The 20,046-nt window shown below is 36.0% G+C and overlaps 1 protein-coding gene across 1 annotated transcript; it reads right to left on the reverse strand.

Moving 5' to 3' along the window:
- Positions 1-1,413: 1,413 nt before the first annotated feature.
- Positions 1,414-11,143, reverse strand: LOC128216804 (DNA-(apurinic or apyrimidinic site) endonuclease 2-like). Its single transcript, XM_052923467.1, has 7 exons — positions 10,975-11,143; positions 9,133-9,216; positions 7,358-7,541; positions 6,529-6,675; positions 5,233-5,302; positions 4,070-4,237; positions 1,414-3,090 (listed from the first exon to the last, which is right to left on the reverse strand). The coding sequence occupies exons 1-7, from the start codon at positions 11,087-11,089 to the stop codon at positions 2,125-2,127; spliced, it is 1,734 nt and encodes a 577-aa protein (XP_052779427.1). The 5' UTR covers positions 11,090-11,143; the 3' UTR covers positions 1,414-2,124.
- Between the last annotated feature and the right edge of the window lie 8,903 nt (positions 11,144-20,046).

Genomic DNA, 20,046 nt, shown 5'->3' on the forward strand with positions numbered 1-20,046 from the left:
GGCACAGGAACCTCAAACTTGGTTGGCAGGTTGATAATGACCAGAATATATATGCTATTGGTTATGAGGTAAGTAAGTCAAGGTCATGTTTACCTCCAGCCGAAAATCTGTTTCCAATTGATTACTGAAGAATGTTTGGGCCCACAGACCTCAGATCAAGTTGACATCTACGGTACTCAATTTTGAGGTGACTTCTCATCTTGATCAAGTTCCAATATGTGTATATGTTATCTCGGTAAATAACTGTTCACAAAGGTCAATGGATCAATATATAATAAACCTGGCTAACACAATATAGACTGCTCTTTTAATCAGATGAGGGTCTTGATAAAGTTTTGATGAAGTATGAATGTTGATAACTACTGGGTATGTCAAACCATCCATTAACCTTGACAAAGGCTGCTTTTTCTTGACGAGAATCATCGTGTTCATGAATTCTCAGTCAAGTTCTAATTTAGGTCAAAAACTAGGTAATATGGTAAATTTTAGATTAATATTGTTTACACAATAGAAGGTGATTTTTTCATCAGAAAATCCTGGTCATAACCAGTTTTAACAACAGTGCATATGTGCCTCGCTATAAAAAGCACTTCAGTGTTTATCATTCTCATAATTGCTACATTAAACAACAACAGCTGTCACAGAGACAGCATACTCGACTATTACATGCAACATTATCTGACTCAATTAGATAAGTTGGTTTTGAGCCCCTATATAAAAAGTTAAAAGTTCTAGTTGTGATAAAGTTCAAAGTTCTAGTTGTGATAAAGTTCAAAGTTCTAGTTGTGATAAAGTTCAAAGTTCTAGTTGTGATAATTTGTCCCAAACACCAGCCTCAGGTTTTTTATAGGTCAATTTTTGCTTTGTTTTATGGTCAAAGACACTTTAGGCCTATACATGTTAATTACTGATATTTCTAATAAGATGTCAAATGGACAAAAATATTAATGATTTGGCATGTGTCTTAATCACCAAATCACTACTGTGGCAAAATTTTATTGTTCGGAACTAAGGGCCTTAACTCTGGAAATAATCAGGATAAGCAACTTCAGCCACCAAGTCCAATAATTTAGTTAGCTGCCCTTGGCATACCGGTATCACAAGTCAAGAAAAGGACTCTGGCCATGTTTCTGGACTTATACATGTAGAGGTCATCCAATCAACCCAGGTGTCATCATTCAACATTTCTGAGTGATTATAAAATCTATTTTGAAACTTATAGATTTATTGGTCAACCTAGGCAAAGGTTTTGTTTAAGTTAAAATTTTGATTTGTGACACTCACCCACCATTCAACTGATTTCTTTTATTTAACAATGTAGTTAAATGCTCGTTCATAAGTCGACCCCTCACTCTTGTGAAATGGGGATATAAAACATTGTTTCATCGAGACTTGAGAATAGAAAATTAACTCAACAGTAATTATGTCATTTTCAAAATTTATAACACGTAAACATACGTCAAATAGTCTGAATCAAAATACATATAATGTATGTTCTATATATAATAAAATTGTAAAGTTCATGCTACATTCTTTGTGTACTATTTAATGCATCTACAAGAGGAATGCATGGCAGTATTGGTCCAAGACTACAAGACTACTTTATTTCAGGACTTCCATTAAAGGACGTTTGGAAGTCAATTGGCTAAAACTTCCAAAATTCAGTCCATGAAGTACCAAAACTGCTATAATTTAGGAAAAAGCTTCTATATGTGAAGTTTTGGAAGCTCAAAGTGTCAAAGTTATTTTTTGGCATTTTTTACACATTTTAATAAATCAAATCTTGAAGTGAAATGAATGATTTGAAAACATTTTCGTGAAGTTGGCCATTTAAATTTACAAAGTATTTAATATTTAATGGAATAGTTGGACATTAGTGCAAAAATTCTTTGTGTTCGGGAGACTACACTTCCACATTTAAATATGATGGCAAAGAAGTTCATACTTCCAATTTCAAATCCTTAATGGAATGACCCTTTAAATAAATTGATCAGTCTATACTTGAGGAAAAACAAATAGATTCACAATGAGTTCACTGAGTTGACAAAGAATCAAAATGCAGATATTAAAATAACGTGATATATTGCAATATATCTTGTCTGTTTTTTCTATTCATCAAGATGTCTATTTCTTCACTATCCATTTGAAAAATTCACACCTAGCCTCTGGATTTGATTTAAGACCCTCCCCTCTTGCACAAGTGTAAAACTGACGACCCTTGTTTGGCCCCGGTTTTTTAACCATTCTCAGCACACATGGCTCCTGATGGCCCTTACACAGTGGAGCAGGACCCAAGCCCCCTAAAAGGTTCTTCCACGCACTTGCTGTTGATAAGCTATTGTCCTTTACTAATGTTGTGCCCAGTTCTGGCTTTTTTTCTTCACTCCCTTCACAACCATCAGTGGCTGTTTGACTGTTAACATTAAAATATTTACTTGTAGCTGCCGTATCCTCCTTTTCAACTTCATTGACCTCGACAAAAACACTCAATTTAGAACTTACTTGACTCTCTTTAACATCATTTGCACCAATGCTTACAGCCACTTCACTTTTAACTTGGTCTTTTGAATCTGATCCATTCCCTTTAAAGAATGACATTAAATTAGCCTGCTTTCCGACACTGTTCGATTTTTTCACAACAGCAGTCTTCTGCTTTTTCATTGGCTGAGAACATCCAGGTTTCTTTTCAGGGGACCTTTTCACACTTTTTACTCGACTCAAGTTCTCACTGCTTACCCTTGGTAAAGATTCATCCCGATTCTGAGAACAATTTTCACACTTTTCATTGATTTTCATTTCCACGTCTCTTTTTGTCAACTTTGTGAAAAATGTCGACAATTTCTGTTGCTTCCCACTAAACTCAGGCATGAATTTTGTGCAAAGTTGTGGACAAGCTTTAGCAGGGATGACCTGACAATCAAGATCGACAGATATCGGACAGTGGTCAGAGCCCTCGACTTCGGCAAAAATGGAAGCTCCAATAACGCAGCGCCTGGTAAGTTCAGTATCTGCGAGGATGTAGTCCAAACGTCTCCCATAGTTTGTGGAACGAGCATTCGTCAGTGTACACCAGTTGGTGTAACAGCCCTCCTGTAACAAAACAGAGTAGATACAATAATTGCAATTAGTTAAAGTTACATGACACGATATTTTGTGTCTTAGTAAAAATACCAATATTGATAGAAAGTATATGAGGGTAGTACAATAGTTTGTTCACTTCTTAAATAAATTTGAAATTTTATGACATACTTATATTTTATTCTGACAGGACACACACTGACATGTTCTTAATAACCTAGAATGAGCCAAATGCTTTTATTGCACTGTTTAGTTGTACGGCCTGGGCGCATGTGAGTTTGGTTAGTGGTCACCAAGCCGGACAAGTGGGTTTTCTCCGGGTACTCCGGTTTCCCCCACAACACAAGACCACACTCACGCGCAACATCGTGCCAACGAGAGTGATTAATATAAGTTGTAATAGCTTGTTTCACAATCGTTGTAAAATTAAATAAAGTTTAAACTAGTTGTAAGATGGACAAAACTTGTAACACTAGGGAGGCCATGCTAGAAGAGATTACTATTAATTTTGGAGTCTTACATTTATGTTTATCAATTTTTCGAGATTCAATTCTGGAAATTTCAAGCTAATATCATTACATTTGAAAACAAGCTTTAAAGCGTGATAAGCTTCGGTAAAATCTGGATGTAAATATTAATGGCATGGATATTTCTTTTTGCATGTATTGAAATCATATTGCATATCATTTGATTTGATATGTTTAATTGCCTCGTTTAACATCTAAATAAGAGATTTGTCAATTTACACTTATATTTCAACAAGAATGCCATTACCCCCGCAAAGTTAAGAACAGTATCATTTTTGTCAAAAGATAACAATGAAATTTAACAAATGGCAATAACTAAAAAATATTGCAGCAGGAGTTATGGTTTCTGTGCACTGCACTTTTCCTAAATGAGATTGATCATAATCCCTCAAAATGATCAAACACTGAAATACAGCGAAAGAGTTATCTTTCATTTCTGAACAATGTACATAAGTATACATTACCTCATCAGGGTGAAGATGTCTAAAAGTGTCCACAAATTTGCCTCCAACTGTGTAGGGTGTTGTCGCCATGAATTCCTCTCGGTCAAGGTCGCTGTCAAGGTCAGGGTCACGACCTTCAGGCCACATCATCTGGTTAAACCAAAGTCTGCTTGGGCGCTTGTTGGACTCCTGCAGGACAATCATATAGCAGGTTTCACTGCAGTTTGCTTCCATATTTCGTATAGAGAATATTTTGAAAAAAATTAGTGTAAAGATCAAGACTAAGGATAAAAATGAGTTGTTCTCTTTATACTATTGTTTGTAAATAAACTTAGCAAAGCATCAATCAGCTAATAAAAACATAATCATCGACTCTTGCATTTTGAAATGAAGACAAAGTCAATTTGAACTGCCTCAAAAGCACCTTTAAACAGTAAGTTTTCGGCACTCCAAAGAGCATAACGTAAGGGTATGATTTAATTGGCCAGTTCTTGTGAAACCAAGGCACACTGTGCATGAAGCGATCCTTTGCAGGCGTGAGTATGAGCCTGTCCTTAGTAATAAGTTTTATGTTGATATGTGAAAGAATATCTGTAGCAGTGGCAGTAGGCTTTCTTTAATGTGTAAAGTTGATTGACTGGCACTTGATAGGGAACTGACTTGTTGTCAAAAGCATGATCATTCATTGCTACAAAACCTTCAAATGCTATAGGTTCATATTACAAACAATAGTTATTCTATGTAAAACAAGTGTCCCCAGTGTGGCTCAATTTGAGCAAACTTGGTAGCGAACCACTCGTAAATGCTGCATAACAAATAGCTAAGCTCTTGTCATAATGTTTTTAGAGTATTCTCTTAGCCAATTTCAATGGATGCCATCCAAGGACCATACCTACACAGTTTGAAATTCACACAGTAGTTTAAGGAAAGAGAGGTTTAGAGCTTGTTGTTTGAAGCAAAATGTTGTCCCACAACAATATATATATATGTTATGTACACACAGATATCCAAATAAAGCTCCCTTCAAGCACAAGCTTAAATGTGACGCATGTCTTTTAAATGAAACAAATCCAAGTTGGGTGACAACTATTCAAATGCAATTTAGATCTTTATACATATAACAGTAACAGTTACGGTAGATTAAAATCCACCATAAGGCAAAGAAAGAGATCATGAATACTTACACCATCATCTGAGTCACAGCGATCTATGAGCCTGTGGGTTGTGTTGATATCACCAAGAATTATCACATGCCTGAAAAAATTATTATCATAATTTAGTAAAGATGCAAAAATGAATCTACTATAGGAAACATACACAAGCATTGCTAACAAATTTAAATGCTCATCACATGTTTTCCAATTCTCCAATTGTTCAAGAAAGTTCCATGTCAAATATCTAAAGTTTTCATATAATGCCAAAGAAGACACCAAGGCAATACCAATACCTTGACCTTAAAGGACGACCAGAAGTGGTTGAAATAAACACAAGCCTACATGCACTGGTAAAATGTTTTCCGAGCTTGTTCATATTCTGAATTATATATAGCATGGCTTGTTAAATAATTGATGCCAAGCAATAGTATAAGAATTTGAGATTGTTCAGCCCAAAGATTACTTAAGATGACTGGGCCAAACAAACTTATGGATTCCCTAGCTGACACAGATCTTAAAAATTGGTACAGGATTGCAGTACATTATAAGTATCTTCCATGGCCGAGAGTGTAAGATAGGTTCATCCCAACCGAAGCGAAGGGGATTTTGCGGAAACGAGGTTTACCGAGGATGTTCAATGTTGGCGAGATATAAACTAAATAATACTTGCTCACAAAACTTTAACTAGAATCTATGTGTCAAACAAGGGCCATAATCTGCATTAACCCATCTTGATTAATTTAGTAGGTCTGTTGACTCATTATTTTGTGAATAGTGCCAGGGCCCTTAGAATAGTGATAATAGAGACAAAATGCCTAAAATTGTGAATTTACTCAGCCCCTTGATATTGGTCAGAGAGGCAAAGCCCCTTTTAAAGGCCTAGATTAAGGAATGATTGGCGTGATAATCCCCTGCTGTGCATCTTCTACTAATTGCACTGGTGTCACAGTAGGGGCCAATTTCCTGTGTATTCGTTTATTGGCTCAGGGCCATTTAGGGTCCATTTGTATAATAAAACCTCCTAAACTGCACAGCAGGATACTCAGATCAGAGATCTGATAAAAGGGATCATGGCAAGTAGATTAAGATCAATACACAGAAGCTGTGTACTGTACACAGATTTGGGGGGGGGGGGGGGTAGTATAAGGTAAGAATTAGGGCTACTAAATCCAAGACTTTGTTCAATGACTGTTTACATCAACAAACTTATGATAAACCGTAAGCTTTTTATCGTAAATTACACCTTCTTGCTACAGCTGTTTTTACATGAAATAATACATGAAGCATAATTTAGGTAATAATCCAAATTTATAATAGATCTCCCACCTTCCACTATCCAGCAAAGCCTCTGCCCGGGTCTGCAGAAGAGCGAAGAACCTCAACTTGTACTGGTGTCGGTCCTCACGGTCGGGATCGAACCTCGGGCAGTACACATTGATTATTGCCAGGTCTTTCTCTTCTCCATCACGAAATCTGTAGAGATATAACTATGTTGACTGGTACACATATTGAGGGTATTTTAAATATAAACCATTCCACTTTCTATATTAAAATATGTATGGCTGACAAAATAGTCTTGGTGTTATTTGAAAGGTGGGACATAAAAATGGGGATTTTTGACATGTTCTTGTTTACCATTATAAACTTTTCTCAGTGGAAGTCATATCTTAGATAAACAAGAGGCCTACCAAGGCCTACGATCTACTGACATGGCTTGTGTGGTCATAATCTATCCAGACCATGTAGGTATGGGTATAGGCAATCTTTTAACATGCATCGGCGGATCTTGCTGGCTAAAAAGGTTCGAAAGGAACTTAGCTCTCATGGATTTCTAACTACATGTACTGTATAAGTTTGAATGAGACACAATGAAAACTGAGCACTTTATTGTGTTCACAACCATTTTTTAACAAATGCACAGAAGACAGACTACCAGTATGTGCAATAGCATAAAAGGCCAGAAGAGCTAAAACAACAGATCTTACAAGTGATAATAATAACCCTCCTGACATTCTTAGAAATTTGAACCATATGAACCGCCTTAAGTAACAAACTTTTCAAGTTAGCAACCAAAGAAGGGGCCAAGGTAACCCTTTCAAGAGCTTAAGGATACTAACTCAAGTAATGTATTCGCTAGACTACTAGCAGTGGCTACCTGATTCGGTGTTGGGTAATTACAGCCCGTCCCTCAGCATCCAGGCTTTTAAGCTCATCCTCAGTGAAACTTGTATGATTACCATAGCAACCAATTATGCCCTCAACCTTTGCGCTCAAGCCCCCAGATAGACCTTCCTCGGCATTAGTTGGGGTAACATGGTCCCTGCAGAAATTTGCCACACCTAAAATATTTAAAAAACTAACCTTTCACCACTGTCATTCATTTTGGAAACTTAAATTTACAAACCTACAAATATTTACAAAACATCTTTATTATTTGGGTATTTGAATTAAATGACATTTCAGGAATTTATACTGAAAATTTCATGATAATATCACTTATATTAGGTTAGATATATGTCTTTACAAGTGAGACCATGTATTGTGGATTTTGAATAGCAAGTTTGATGTCACGCACATGACGTAATAACAAAAGTATATTATTGAACTGATGTGCAGCATTAACATATCAATATTACAACTAGCTTATAATTTTCATTGTTTTCCTAACGTGCAATCTTTATGGAACATAAAGAAAGAAAAAAACATTCATTTGGGTATTCTTATTCCATTAGGCAGTGGGGACAAAATCCGTTGTTGCTTTGCCAATAAGATTAAACTAATGGTCCTTAATCATCAAAAGGTGATATGGCAATAACAATCCTGTAAAAGAAAGGAGTTTATATACAGTACATTATTACTTCATATAAAAATTCCTTATTTCTGCTTTTTTTTTACTATTAAATGATTATTTCATATGTAATGATAATGTTTGAATGCCTCAAAATTGCGCGATGTGGCTCATATATATTGAAGAATTATTGCTTAATTTTTTAATTTACATTGATGAGCATTAAATTCTTGCTTGCGAATGTTATTTTTATGTATCAGAGTTCTGGGCGAGTTCTTTGGCCCCCTTCTCCTCCTTGAAACATGTATATTTTCCGAATTTTTGATGTCAATATCAAAATTTCCATCAGAGCTGTCCTTTTCATGAAGCATTCTGTTGCATTGCGCTGTCTTTAGAATTCATTGAATGTGATTCTCTATTAAACATGAAACAACATTTATATAATTTTAGATGATATTGTTATGGACTAAGCAATCCTGCGTTTACTCAAAGTTACCCTTAATAGACAAAAATTCCACTGAAGAAGGACCCCGTCTCCAATCCCACATAGTCAGACAGAAAGAAGAATGCCCTTGATTAAAAAAACCCATAATTTTCCTTCAATTAATCTGTGTGCAATATCAAGTCAAAATCAATTTAATTCATACATAAATAAGTATTTATTGCAACAACTTATTTATGTAAACAAATGCCACTTCATCATCCTAAAGTTTTCAAGTCGTTAAAATGCCAAATATGAAATATCCCATAAAAACAATTGTTGTTTCTTAGGCAGTTTATTCTCTGTTTTCAAAAAGGTCCCCAAAAAAAATTGTGTCGTGACAGCAACATCTTTTCTGAAAACAGGTGGTGTAAGTATTTATATTGTTGTATTATTTGCCTTTATGTATTTATGTGTTATTGTCATCGTAAGGCAATGGCGTAGGCAATGGCGTTAAAAAAAATAGTATAAAGCTTTTCAGATAAACTAATAAAACACACAATTTAAAAAAAAACGGTAGGGTCTGGTAATCCAAACCAGAACTATTTCTTTATAAGTTTTTATAGAGTTATAATGTACAACTTTTGACTTTTTCTATGAATTCAAAAACCTTTTAAAACCGGTTAGCACTTCATACACTCGTGTTGAATGCTGCCATTACCTGAATAGCCACTTCTTTTCTTAGAGAAGCTGAAGTAAGAGTTGTATCCCTCGACGATAGCCGTTGCTTCATCTAGCATATCGCCTGCAAGAAATAGATACATCAATAAACAATGAATTTATGTTCTGAGAAGAATGCAAGTTGTTTGGAGACAATTGGTTAAAAAATAATTTAGTTATGAGCTTTACTACCATAGCCCATAATATGGTTTAACAAGTCAAACTTAATTGAGAGTATAAGTATTTTTTTATTGGAATTTTCAATGAATTTTGGTCTGAAAACAAAAAATTGTCTGATTTTTTTTAAGGAGGGAGATGTGGCCATAGGATGGGTCATATCAACGCAATAGTCCAATTAATTGACGGATCTTTTTTACGATTTAGGATATGGCAAATCCTTCAAGTACAAATTGTTTTGTACCAAAAATGGGTAATTATTCTGACCAGGATTCCGGGTTAATGCGTATTGCTTCAATAAAATATCATAAAAACAAGAAATTTTACCATGTTATTTTATCATGTTATTTTATATTAGTTCTGTACTAAAACTAAAATAAATAAACTAAATAATAATGTAAAAAATAAATATCCAACGAATAATTATGAGTTTGATGTGTTTTTTTTCATTTCATACTGTCAAAATGTAACGATTTATACATTAAAGGCACCTGCAAGGCTGCTGTTGACAGTTTTACAACAATCGGAACACCTCAGTGATGGCCGAGTTGTTAGGATTGTATTAACAACGTCTATCTCAAAGCATGCCGGAGATGGTCGACTTGTTACGATTGGCACAATTGTTGTCTGTTTCAGTCATGTTTCGTTTAATTGGAAAGGTAAATCCTGTGTTTTAATGCATTTAAAGCTTGTTTTGTGCAAAATATCTTTGCAATGACATTATATTTGGCTCACACGTTACAATAGGAATAGAAGTATTCATTATCTTCAAACATAAAATACTTCTCTAAATACAATTTCAATATTTTTCACCCCCCCCACCTGTTTTTTAACAAACCCGTTTAGACGTTAGGGATTTGAATAATCCCATATAACACGTCTATTAATTTAGACTAATCAACGCCGTAACTGCCGCTAGCTACAATAATGAGCGATCAGGGATACTTTTTTTTATTATTTTGACATTTCTTATGTATCCCTCTCTACCATTTAACAACGGGCGAAATGATATACTGTAATAATATGCATTGATGTTGAATAAAAATGACAAAGTTTTTCAATTTTTATCCGACAGTGATCTGAACTGGATTTAATTTGTCATTAGAGTTGTTCTTTTCACATTAATATATTATGGGTCACGAATACCGTTACATGTTCACAACCAGTCAGACTTGTCCCAGATTTACCGATATCGGGATACTTGATAAACAATCGACACTTTAAGTGTTTTATGATAAGTTAACATGTTTTTTTGGGCATACTGACATAACTTAATATGTGTTTAATAGTAGGCAATAATATTTGCGTAGAAATTTGAATTTATAACGGAGATAATTTCAAAATTGTGGCCGCGAGGATTCTCTGCGCAAGGACCGCTTGCTACTTTTTGTTGGGATGGTGGACGTCACGAGTCTGCCATATTAAAAAAATCGTCAAAAGACTTGTTGACGGCCATTTAGGTGGACTATAACTGCCGCCTGCGCTCCCGCCTCTTGAAAATCCTGGCATAAACCCTAAGTGCGAACATAGACCATCACTAAGATCAACTCCCATAGTGCAAATGCAAGGAGTGACTCTGCTATGAATATCAACACATTATAATCAATTGTAAGGTACTTAGTTCATATCCGAGTTAGGTTTATCCGAAATAACACCAGTTACTTACGGGTAACTTTTGTTTCTTGTAGGCATAAAACATCTCCACCGATTGATTTAAATAATGACTTTAGGTCTGTTTTAGATGCACGTATCCCATTTATATTCCAGGATACTATTTTCATCTTTAAAGCAGGAAAACTACAAATAACTTTGAAATGGATAAAAAAGCATCGACACCGCTTTGTAATTTTCATCACAATAATTTCGTGGCTATATAACACTAAATTAAAGTAAAAATCGTAATTTGTCCCAAAACAGAACATTGCATGTTATCGATGACAAGAAGTGTAAAGTCTTATAATGACTAAGAATGGGCGGACTGGGTGAATCGAACGAGCCCGATGAGCATCGTCTTCCAGCAGACCTACAATACTGTTTAAGTCCCTACTGATTGGCAACATTGCAAACTTTGGAGCTTATCAGGCTAACGCTATCGATTTCTCCTCTCAGTGCAATAGATGCGGCTACATCGGCTATTTTAGGACTTTGCTTTGATAAAGTACTAAAATCCCAAGTCTTCTCTGATTAACGAACTATTAAGGATGGATTTGTTGATGTCCATCACCCCAGACAAATGCGCGGTCACCAAGAAGCAGAAATAAATTGATGCTATCTACAGTATACAGAACTCGGACACATCAAGTATGCCAAATACCTGGGCGTCCTGATAAGCGACACGCTATCGTGGAACACGCATGTTGACAAAGTATCGAAGAAGGCCAACAACACCACAGCCTTCCATCAAAGAAACCTGTCGTCCTGTCCCCAACATATCAATCATGAATTAATCATGATGAAGCATAAATTATGAATCATGAATCATATCAAGGCCACGTGTTACAAGACCGTTGTCAGACCATATGTAGTTGGAATATGCAGCAACTGTATAGGACCAAAACACAAACAACAACATAGCTAAACTGGAAGCTGTTCAACGCCGTGCTACTAGATTTAGTAGAAATTGACTACAATCAGACAGGTAGCGTTACAGCGATGATGAGAGCCCTTGAATGGGAAAGTCTTCATCAGCGCTGTCACAAGGCCAAAGCAGTTATGATGTACCGGATAGTGAACGCACTGGTTGATATCCCTTCAAAACCTCACCTCCATCCACAAGGTGCAGCAACAAGAGGAAACCAGTCCAGATTCAAGTACGTTCCATACAGCAGGACAGACACACAGAACGGCATTCATCATCCTTCTGGTATTTGTCTGTGGAATCAGCTTCCAGAAAGCATATATATTCAACTCTTGCTCGTCCCTCGATGTCTTCAAGACTGAGCGGACAATTTTCGAGCAATTACGCTTTCATCAGCTATTTTAAATATTTGAGCATATTCTGTTAGGGCGATCTAAGGAGTGTATAATGAAACATATTAACAAGCAGCAAGGAGGATTCCAAAAAGGTCTTGGATGTACCATGACTTCCTTCATTCTTCTGGAAAGTGTTAATTTTGCACGCGAACATGGGTATAAGGTCTATGTAGCGTTTATGGACTGCAGAAAGGCCTTCGACACTGTTTGGCACTCAGGAATCTGACATATACATACTTAAAAAGAGTGTGATCTAGACCCAACTTCGTTACTATGTTATTTAGCGATGTACACCGATATGACAAGCTGCGTACGTTACCACGGACATACATCAGAGTGGTTCTCAGTACGACAGGGCACCAGACAGGGGTCAAGTCGTCGCCGATAATATCTCCTATATATCAATAAGCTTCTAAACTTACTAGAAACTAGTGGACAAGGATTGTGTATGAAACTTGGAACCCCCACCGTGGCAGATGACATTGTACTCATTTCCTTTTCCGTTAATGGACTTAATAAAAATGCTTGACATTTGCGAACACTATTCAAGACGCTGGACATATACTTACAATGCTAACAAATGCTCGGTTATTGTATTTAACGAAAACCCGAACGTGGGAAGTAAAATCATCAACGAGGCAAAAAACTATACCCATCTGGGAATTAAATGTGACGCATATCTCAATATTTCTGACACCATCGATGACGCGTGTGTTAAAATGCGCAGTACGATTCGTAATAAGCATTTGTAATAGTGGTGTTCGCCCAGGTAAATTAAATCCATTGACGTCAAAAACAATATATACTTCTGTTGTTATCCCGAAGTGTTTGTATGGCTGCGAGTTGTGGTCAAATATTTCACCCTCGGAGCTTCTAAAGTTGGAAAGAGCGCACAGGTTTTGTGTGAAGTACGAGTATATGCAGTCTCTACCTAGGAGCAGCAGTACAAACTAGTCACTTTGTGCAATCGGGATTGCCCCCATTGAAAATACCATTGATGTGAGGAAGCTGCATTTTTTTTTTGACAATTGTGTCGGTTACCAAACAAATATTTTGATAAACAAATATTTAATAGTAGGCTATGCAGATTTATTGGCTATGATAACCAGTCAAGGGGAACCATTGCCAACTTTGGAGATCAACTTACTTCCTACATATATGTTAGGATAATTCTTGCCCTTGAAGATGATGGTTTTGTATTAATTGTATGATTTTTACATTTTGGTCCTTTTTAAGGGTTTCGTTGGTCATTAAAAGTTACATTGAAATAAGAATGAACTAAAAATTGTTTTGCTATTTAAAGTCATTATAGACAGAAATGTATAGGCTATTGTCAAAATATTGGGTGCTGAATATTCTGTAGATATAAACTTTTTACAGACTTGGACATTTCCACCAACGTATACGTGGAAGGTAATGTTGGATAGATACATTAAGGCCCCATCATTTCGATGTCAATTTCAGAAACTTAGTCAAACCTATTGCCGGCCGTTTGTCCTAAGTATTTGAAGGGAGAAAACTGGGTCAACCCTGTGGGAAGTTTCCCGAAGGCAACCACAATTATCTCCCTTGTGTCGCATGCTGGTCATTCGGAGCTCCTCGGCCATTTTATCGATAAAAACCTCGGATGTATTTGGACGGTCTACATACTCAAAAAGTGGTACGTTTAAATCCGCTGCAAGTAGATCGCGTAGTAATTTTATTTAGCAGTTAAACTTTGTGACTTAACTCTTGGAATTCTTAATTATGTTTGCAATAATTCAATTCAATGGCAATCAACTTTAACTTAGATCAATAAATACAACTCTAAAACACTACATTTAATTAATGATATAATTCAAAATTTTACGAACTACTTCAACTGATGTACCTGCATGCATCCGAGGTTGTTTTTGAAAAAAATGGCCGAGGAGTTCCGAATGGCATGCTGGTGTGTTTGATGTGCACCTTACTGTCCAATAACTTTAAACAGCGTTGTTGTAAATGCGAGTCATTGACTGAAATACTTATTGTGCATAGATATAGAAATATCAATAAAATATAAGACACCTTTAAAACAATCAATATACGACATACTAAAAGTACGAAAACCAATCAAACAAATATAAAATGTGATATTGTACTAGTCGTTAAAACATTAACATATATGAAATTTAAAGGACTTCCCGGGATTAAGCTCTCCCCCTCGTCCGACTTCCACACCCTTTTCACCCACCAACAACTTTGGCATACAGGTCACGACCAAAATGAAGTAATGTATTAAATATCGGCGTACACACCCTCGCATACTCTTTTGTATGTAAGGTACGAGCCCTACCCTCCTTTACCTCTACACTTTGAAATGAGGTATGTGAAAGTAGTATTTGAGACTTCTTCATAGCCAACCCCAATTCCTCCGACTTCCCCACGCATCTCAAACCACCAACAACTACGGCACACAAACCACCTCGCAGACTCTATTGTATGTAAAGTATGATCCCTACCATCCATTACCTCCACACTTTGAAATGAGGTATGTGAAAGTAGTATTTGAGACTTCTTCGTAGCCACCGACCCCTCCTCTGACTCCCCCACCACTCTCCAACCAACCTCAACCACGACATACAACCCACTTAAACACAATACAGATTTAAACCATACTGCATTCTCTTTTGTATGTACTTAGAAATATGAATGGGGTTCCGGGGTTTTAATCAATCCAGTCACCACAACCCCCACCCCCACCCCTCCTCCAACTTCTCCACCCCTCTCCAACCTCCAACAATTATGGCATACAACATTCGAACACAATTAATAAAGTATTAAATCCGGGTGTATAAAAGAAAACGACATATACCTATGAAATTGAAAGGGGATTTCGGTATTTACCAGGATTTCGGGATTTCGGTAATTCCACCGACCCGGCAAATCATAGTATTTGAAGTATTAGCAACGCGAAACCTGGGAAACAACTATTTTGACTTTTGACTTTCACAATCATTTTTGTTTCTTATCCGAAAAGTAAATTGAAAATACACCATTACAAATAAGCGTGCTTCAGGGTCACACCAGGTTATAAAAACAAACCCTGCAGGCGATGGTACACTTGCGGTCGGTAATAATTTCTAGAACATCTTGGGCTCAACTCAGAGTGAATATCAGTACCAGAGCCTGCATTATTTTGACCCATATTAATCTGATAAATATAACGATCTATAAACAGTTATATTCTGCATTCGGAGCTCCTCGGCCATTGTTTTCTAAAACAACCTCGGATGTATTTGGACGGTTTACATACTAAAAAAGAGGTACGTTTAAGTCCGCTGCAAGTAGATCGCGTAGTGATTTTATTTAGCAGTTAAACTTTATGACTTTACTCTTGGAAATCTTAATTATGTTTGCAATAATATACTTCACTGGCAATCAGTTTAAACTTAGATCAATTAATACAATTCTAAAACACTACATTTCTAAAATGATTTAATTCAAACAAATACGAACTACTTTAACTGATGTACCGGCATACATCCGAGGTTGTTTTTGAAAAAAATGGCCGAGGAGTTCCGAATGTTATATTCTGCTAAATATAAAACGCCGGGATACAGAAATACAGCGCGGAAATAACCGAAAAAGCAAGAACTCATACTCGGACCGCAATACAACTAATCTATTTTTATGATTTCGTCGTCATTCTGCTAAACATAGAGGGCATTGAGACAAAAATGGGTTTAAACGACATGAAAAGAAGTAGTTCTTTGGATTTTGCGGTCTTAAGACTACCTGCGCGCATGCACACATAAATACACACACATGCAGTGACACACAGAACATAGTTCAGATGCAAATTATTAGGCGAAGGCTAGACCGAAAGCGAAATTCTAGAATCCACCACTTAAGTTATATATTAAATTATGAAAAACATCACACAATGAAATGGTATCTACACATTAGTGCAAACCTAGCCCGAAAACGAAGTAACTAGGTATGTAACTGTATTGTTGATAAACTCTGGCTAACGGCTTTCTAATTTCTAATTTCACCGCGGGACCATCTGATAAGCTCTGCATTTTGATAGGAATTATTGCTAAAGTTGCTCGTAAAAATAAAATCATTTTCCTTAAACAATTAAAATGTGTATGTTCATAAAACTTGCCTAACGTATACTATCTAATCAAAGCACCGAAAACCCGTTAGAAGCGATTGAAAGGGGCATGCATTTTTACTTTAAATACATGGGGATACGTCGACTGAAGTGATAAGCTGTGCATTTTGAATGGAATTATTACTTAAGTTGTTTGTAAAAAAAAAAAGGTTTCCCTTAAACAAAACGTGTATGTTTATAAAAGAAAATGCAATACATCATATATATCGTATGATATCTAATCAAAGCAAAGAAAAACATTAAGAGACGATTGAAAGGGGCATGCATTGTAACATTAAATACATGGGGATGGGGGATTACGACGATTGAAGTGACATTTACATTAACAAAATGACACAAGACGCCATAAAATAGATAAAGATATGTTTGTTTCCTCACCCAATGTGGGCACAAGCGCTCTTGACCCTCGGCACATTTTCACTTTTATCTATGTGCCGTTCACCCATTCCCATTGTTCAAATAAAATATGCAACTCTCACATATTTGCCCGCAGATAGTCTTTCAGCGCCTCGCGCTTTGATTATAAACAGTGCGATGATACCTAGAAGAAGAAGTTTTGCATCTGATATTCCTTGTCTCTTTTAAGTCTATAATAAATCGTTCAAAAAGACATTTAATGAAAGCCATTTTTCACATCTATTATAACAGATTCGGAAATTTCGGGAAAAGGACAGATAAAACGAAATATAACCTGCCGCAGTATCATTTAGTACCGGTCTTTAACGACAAGTTAAAATGTCATTTCTGTTGATAAAACAGATAAAACATTAACTACAAAAGAATCAATGAAGGAGAATATCTTCCTAGTGGCAAGCCAGAACAACCAATCTCGGGTTGGGTGCCAAAAAATAGACCGACGTGTTTACAATCAACTTGGAGTAGGATTACTGGTATTATTATGTATTATTGGTCCCAGCAATCAAGAATTAAAATTAAGCATAACTAATAAACATGTTGCCTCAATGCAGATATGCAAATAATTATCTTTCTATACCCTTATGTATTGCCAATATTGCCATTTTAACTTGAAACATTATATAAAAAGAAAAATCAATTAAAAACTTATGAATATGTAATCAGAAATTACATCAGATAAACGAAAATACATTGTAACAGTCTCACATCGAGTATCATTATTTGAATAATAGTGATATAAGGAAAAATGCAATCAAGCACAAATCACAATTCATTTTCAGATAGAACTAAGGACCGCAGTAGTAAAAAAATATTTTTATTCTATAAATGACTTTGTTTCACATGCCATACCCAAAGCGGATGGAGTATTCCTACCCCCACTGAGATGACTCCGCGGGAGGGACAAAAAAAAACCTGTATAGTACAGTTGAATACACAGTTCCTGAGCAGCGATTCTATACTAATTCTACATAATTTTTTATAAAAAGACCAAAATATATTTTTATATTCATTTTTTACGAAAAGTCGCGGCATTTAAAAGAGAGCAAAATCCTGCATCGTAATCCGAGCTGGTAGCTAAGCGATCGGATGTCTATAGGTAACTTTAAATAGCAGTTTTTGCTCCTTCTCAATTGAGTGTACTTTGGGTGACCAACATAACCCATAAAATCATGAAAATTAAAACAAAAACTTCATCTTAATGGGCAAGAATTATCCTAACATATATGTAGGAAGTAAGTTGATCTGTTGAAAGACTAATTCGTGAGAACTGTTTAACCATATTTTCGCTATGTAACTCTATATGCACTTTCGCTACTCTGGATTTCTCCAAAGTTGGCAATGCAGGCTAATATTACAGCTGTTTATAAGAAAGTCCGACGAAAACACCTAGCAATCTAACTATTGACCCGTTCCATTGCCATATCTATCATGTAAAACCATGGGGCAAATTGTTTTAGTCAAATTATGAACCACCGAGATCACAAGAACATTCTAGTGAGTTTTCAACATGGATTTAGAGCTAAATGTTCCTTCAAAACGCAGCTATTTAATACAGTCGATGATGTATCCAGATGACTCGACCAGAGGCAGACCACCGACTTCCTGATCCTTGACTTCAGTAAGGTCTTCGACACCGTGCCCCACCGACGACTTCTATACAAGTTACAGCACTGCGGGACCTCCGGAACCACAATCAGATTAACCGAGTCCTGGTTATGTACACGCCAACAGAGATTGGTCCTTGATGGCTCTACCTTTACACATTCACCAGTCATCTCAGGACATTCGGAGCTCCTCGGCCATTTTTTTCGAAAAAGTTGTTGGCCGAGGAGTTCCGAATGATCTCAGGAGTCCTCCAATGAAAGTTGCTAGGTCCGCTGGTGTTTATGCTATATATCAACGACTTTATGTACTTTTATGTACTTTTGTTGATATTACTTTAAGTCATCTAACTGAGTAGTATTCTAAATACTACTTCATTGGCTGACACAATGTCAATAATAAATAAGCTCTTACACACACTCTCGTTGTTTTAAAAATGTTTTAAAAACAAATTGCCCGTTGTCACGCCAAAAAGATTATATAGAATGTATAAAAGTATGGAATGAAAAAAAAACGTCACTCCAATCGCACGCCAGTAAGCCGGACACCTGTTTCATAACTTGATAAGAGTATACGTATCTTATTTTATAGTTTAACTATGAATCAATAACTTATCATTTGTTTTGTTAGAATATCTACAAAATGTCACGCGGTATGCAAGCGTATAAGGTAGTTTTGTTGCTGACTACAACTGATAATGACGCTTAATTGCTATTTTGATAACGATTTGAACAAACATAGGCCCTCTTGAAAAGCTGCATTCGTCCTGGGGGCCGGTTTGTTATTGGCCATTATGTTATATCACTGCACTTGTTTCTATGCATCAATCCATAATAAAGTTCTTACTAGTATAGTCACACCGATCTGAGTGTAAAATAAAATTAGATTCATAATCGAGATGTATTAAAACGCTCTGTTTTATCTAATTCCTTATTATTTAAAACTACGTTTTGGGAGTCATTTAATGTAATATATTCTTCTAGTACTGACTATAATGAAGATGTCTTTAAAACAATTAAGTTTAACAGGTAGTCACGGTACATACACCTTATGAGCATATACATTTCTTTCTTATAAGTTATGACTGACTTTAAACTGTGTCAGGGAGAAGGAGTCACTGTACTGTTGTTTTATACTGCCATGGTAAATATTGTTTTAAATTACGCTTCGCTTGTTCAGCGACGAGTGTCCTTGATTCAAATGTGGTAAACAACTCCTATCACATATGGGCTTTGTTGAAAACTCGCACACCGAAACCTAGATTATGGACATTGAACTCCAGCTGTTGGACATTCTATGATATCAGCTCTTAATTTGTTATCAATATCGTTATCAACCAAATCGAAAGCAGATCTATAAAGATATATTTAAGCATTGGTTAAGCCGCAAGAACAAAATACCATTTAAGATGAAATTTTCATAAAGCCATAAAAACACAAATAAAAAAGATGCTGACTTCATTTCGGTAAAAAAAATTTTACTTTCGTAACTTAATTGATTTGCTGATTTATCTAATATTAAGCAACTATATATTAAAACACTTACACAAGTAAAATCATACAAAATGTTAACATGAATTACGGTAAATTAAAGACACGCACGCCC

The sequence above is a fragment of the Mya arenaria genome, chromosome 14 (assembly GCF_026914265.1).
Source record: "Mya arenaria isolate MELC-2E11 chromosome 14, ASM2691426v1".
Classification (NCBI taxonomy): Eukaryota; Metazoa; Mollusca; class Bivalvia; order Myida; family Myidae; genus Mya; species Mya arenaria.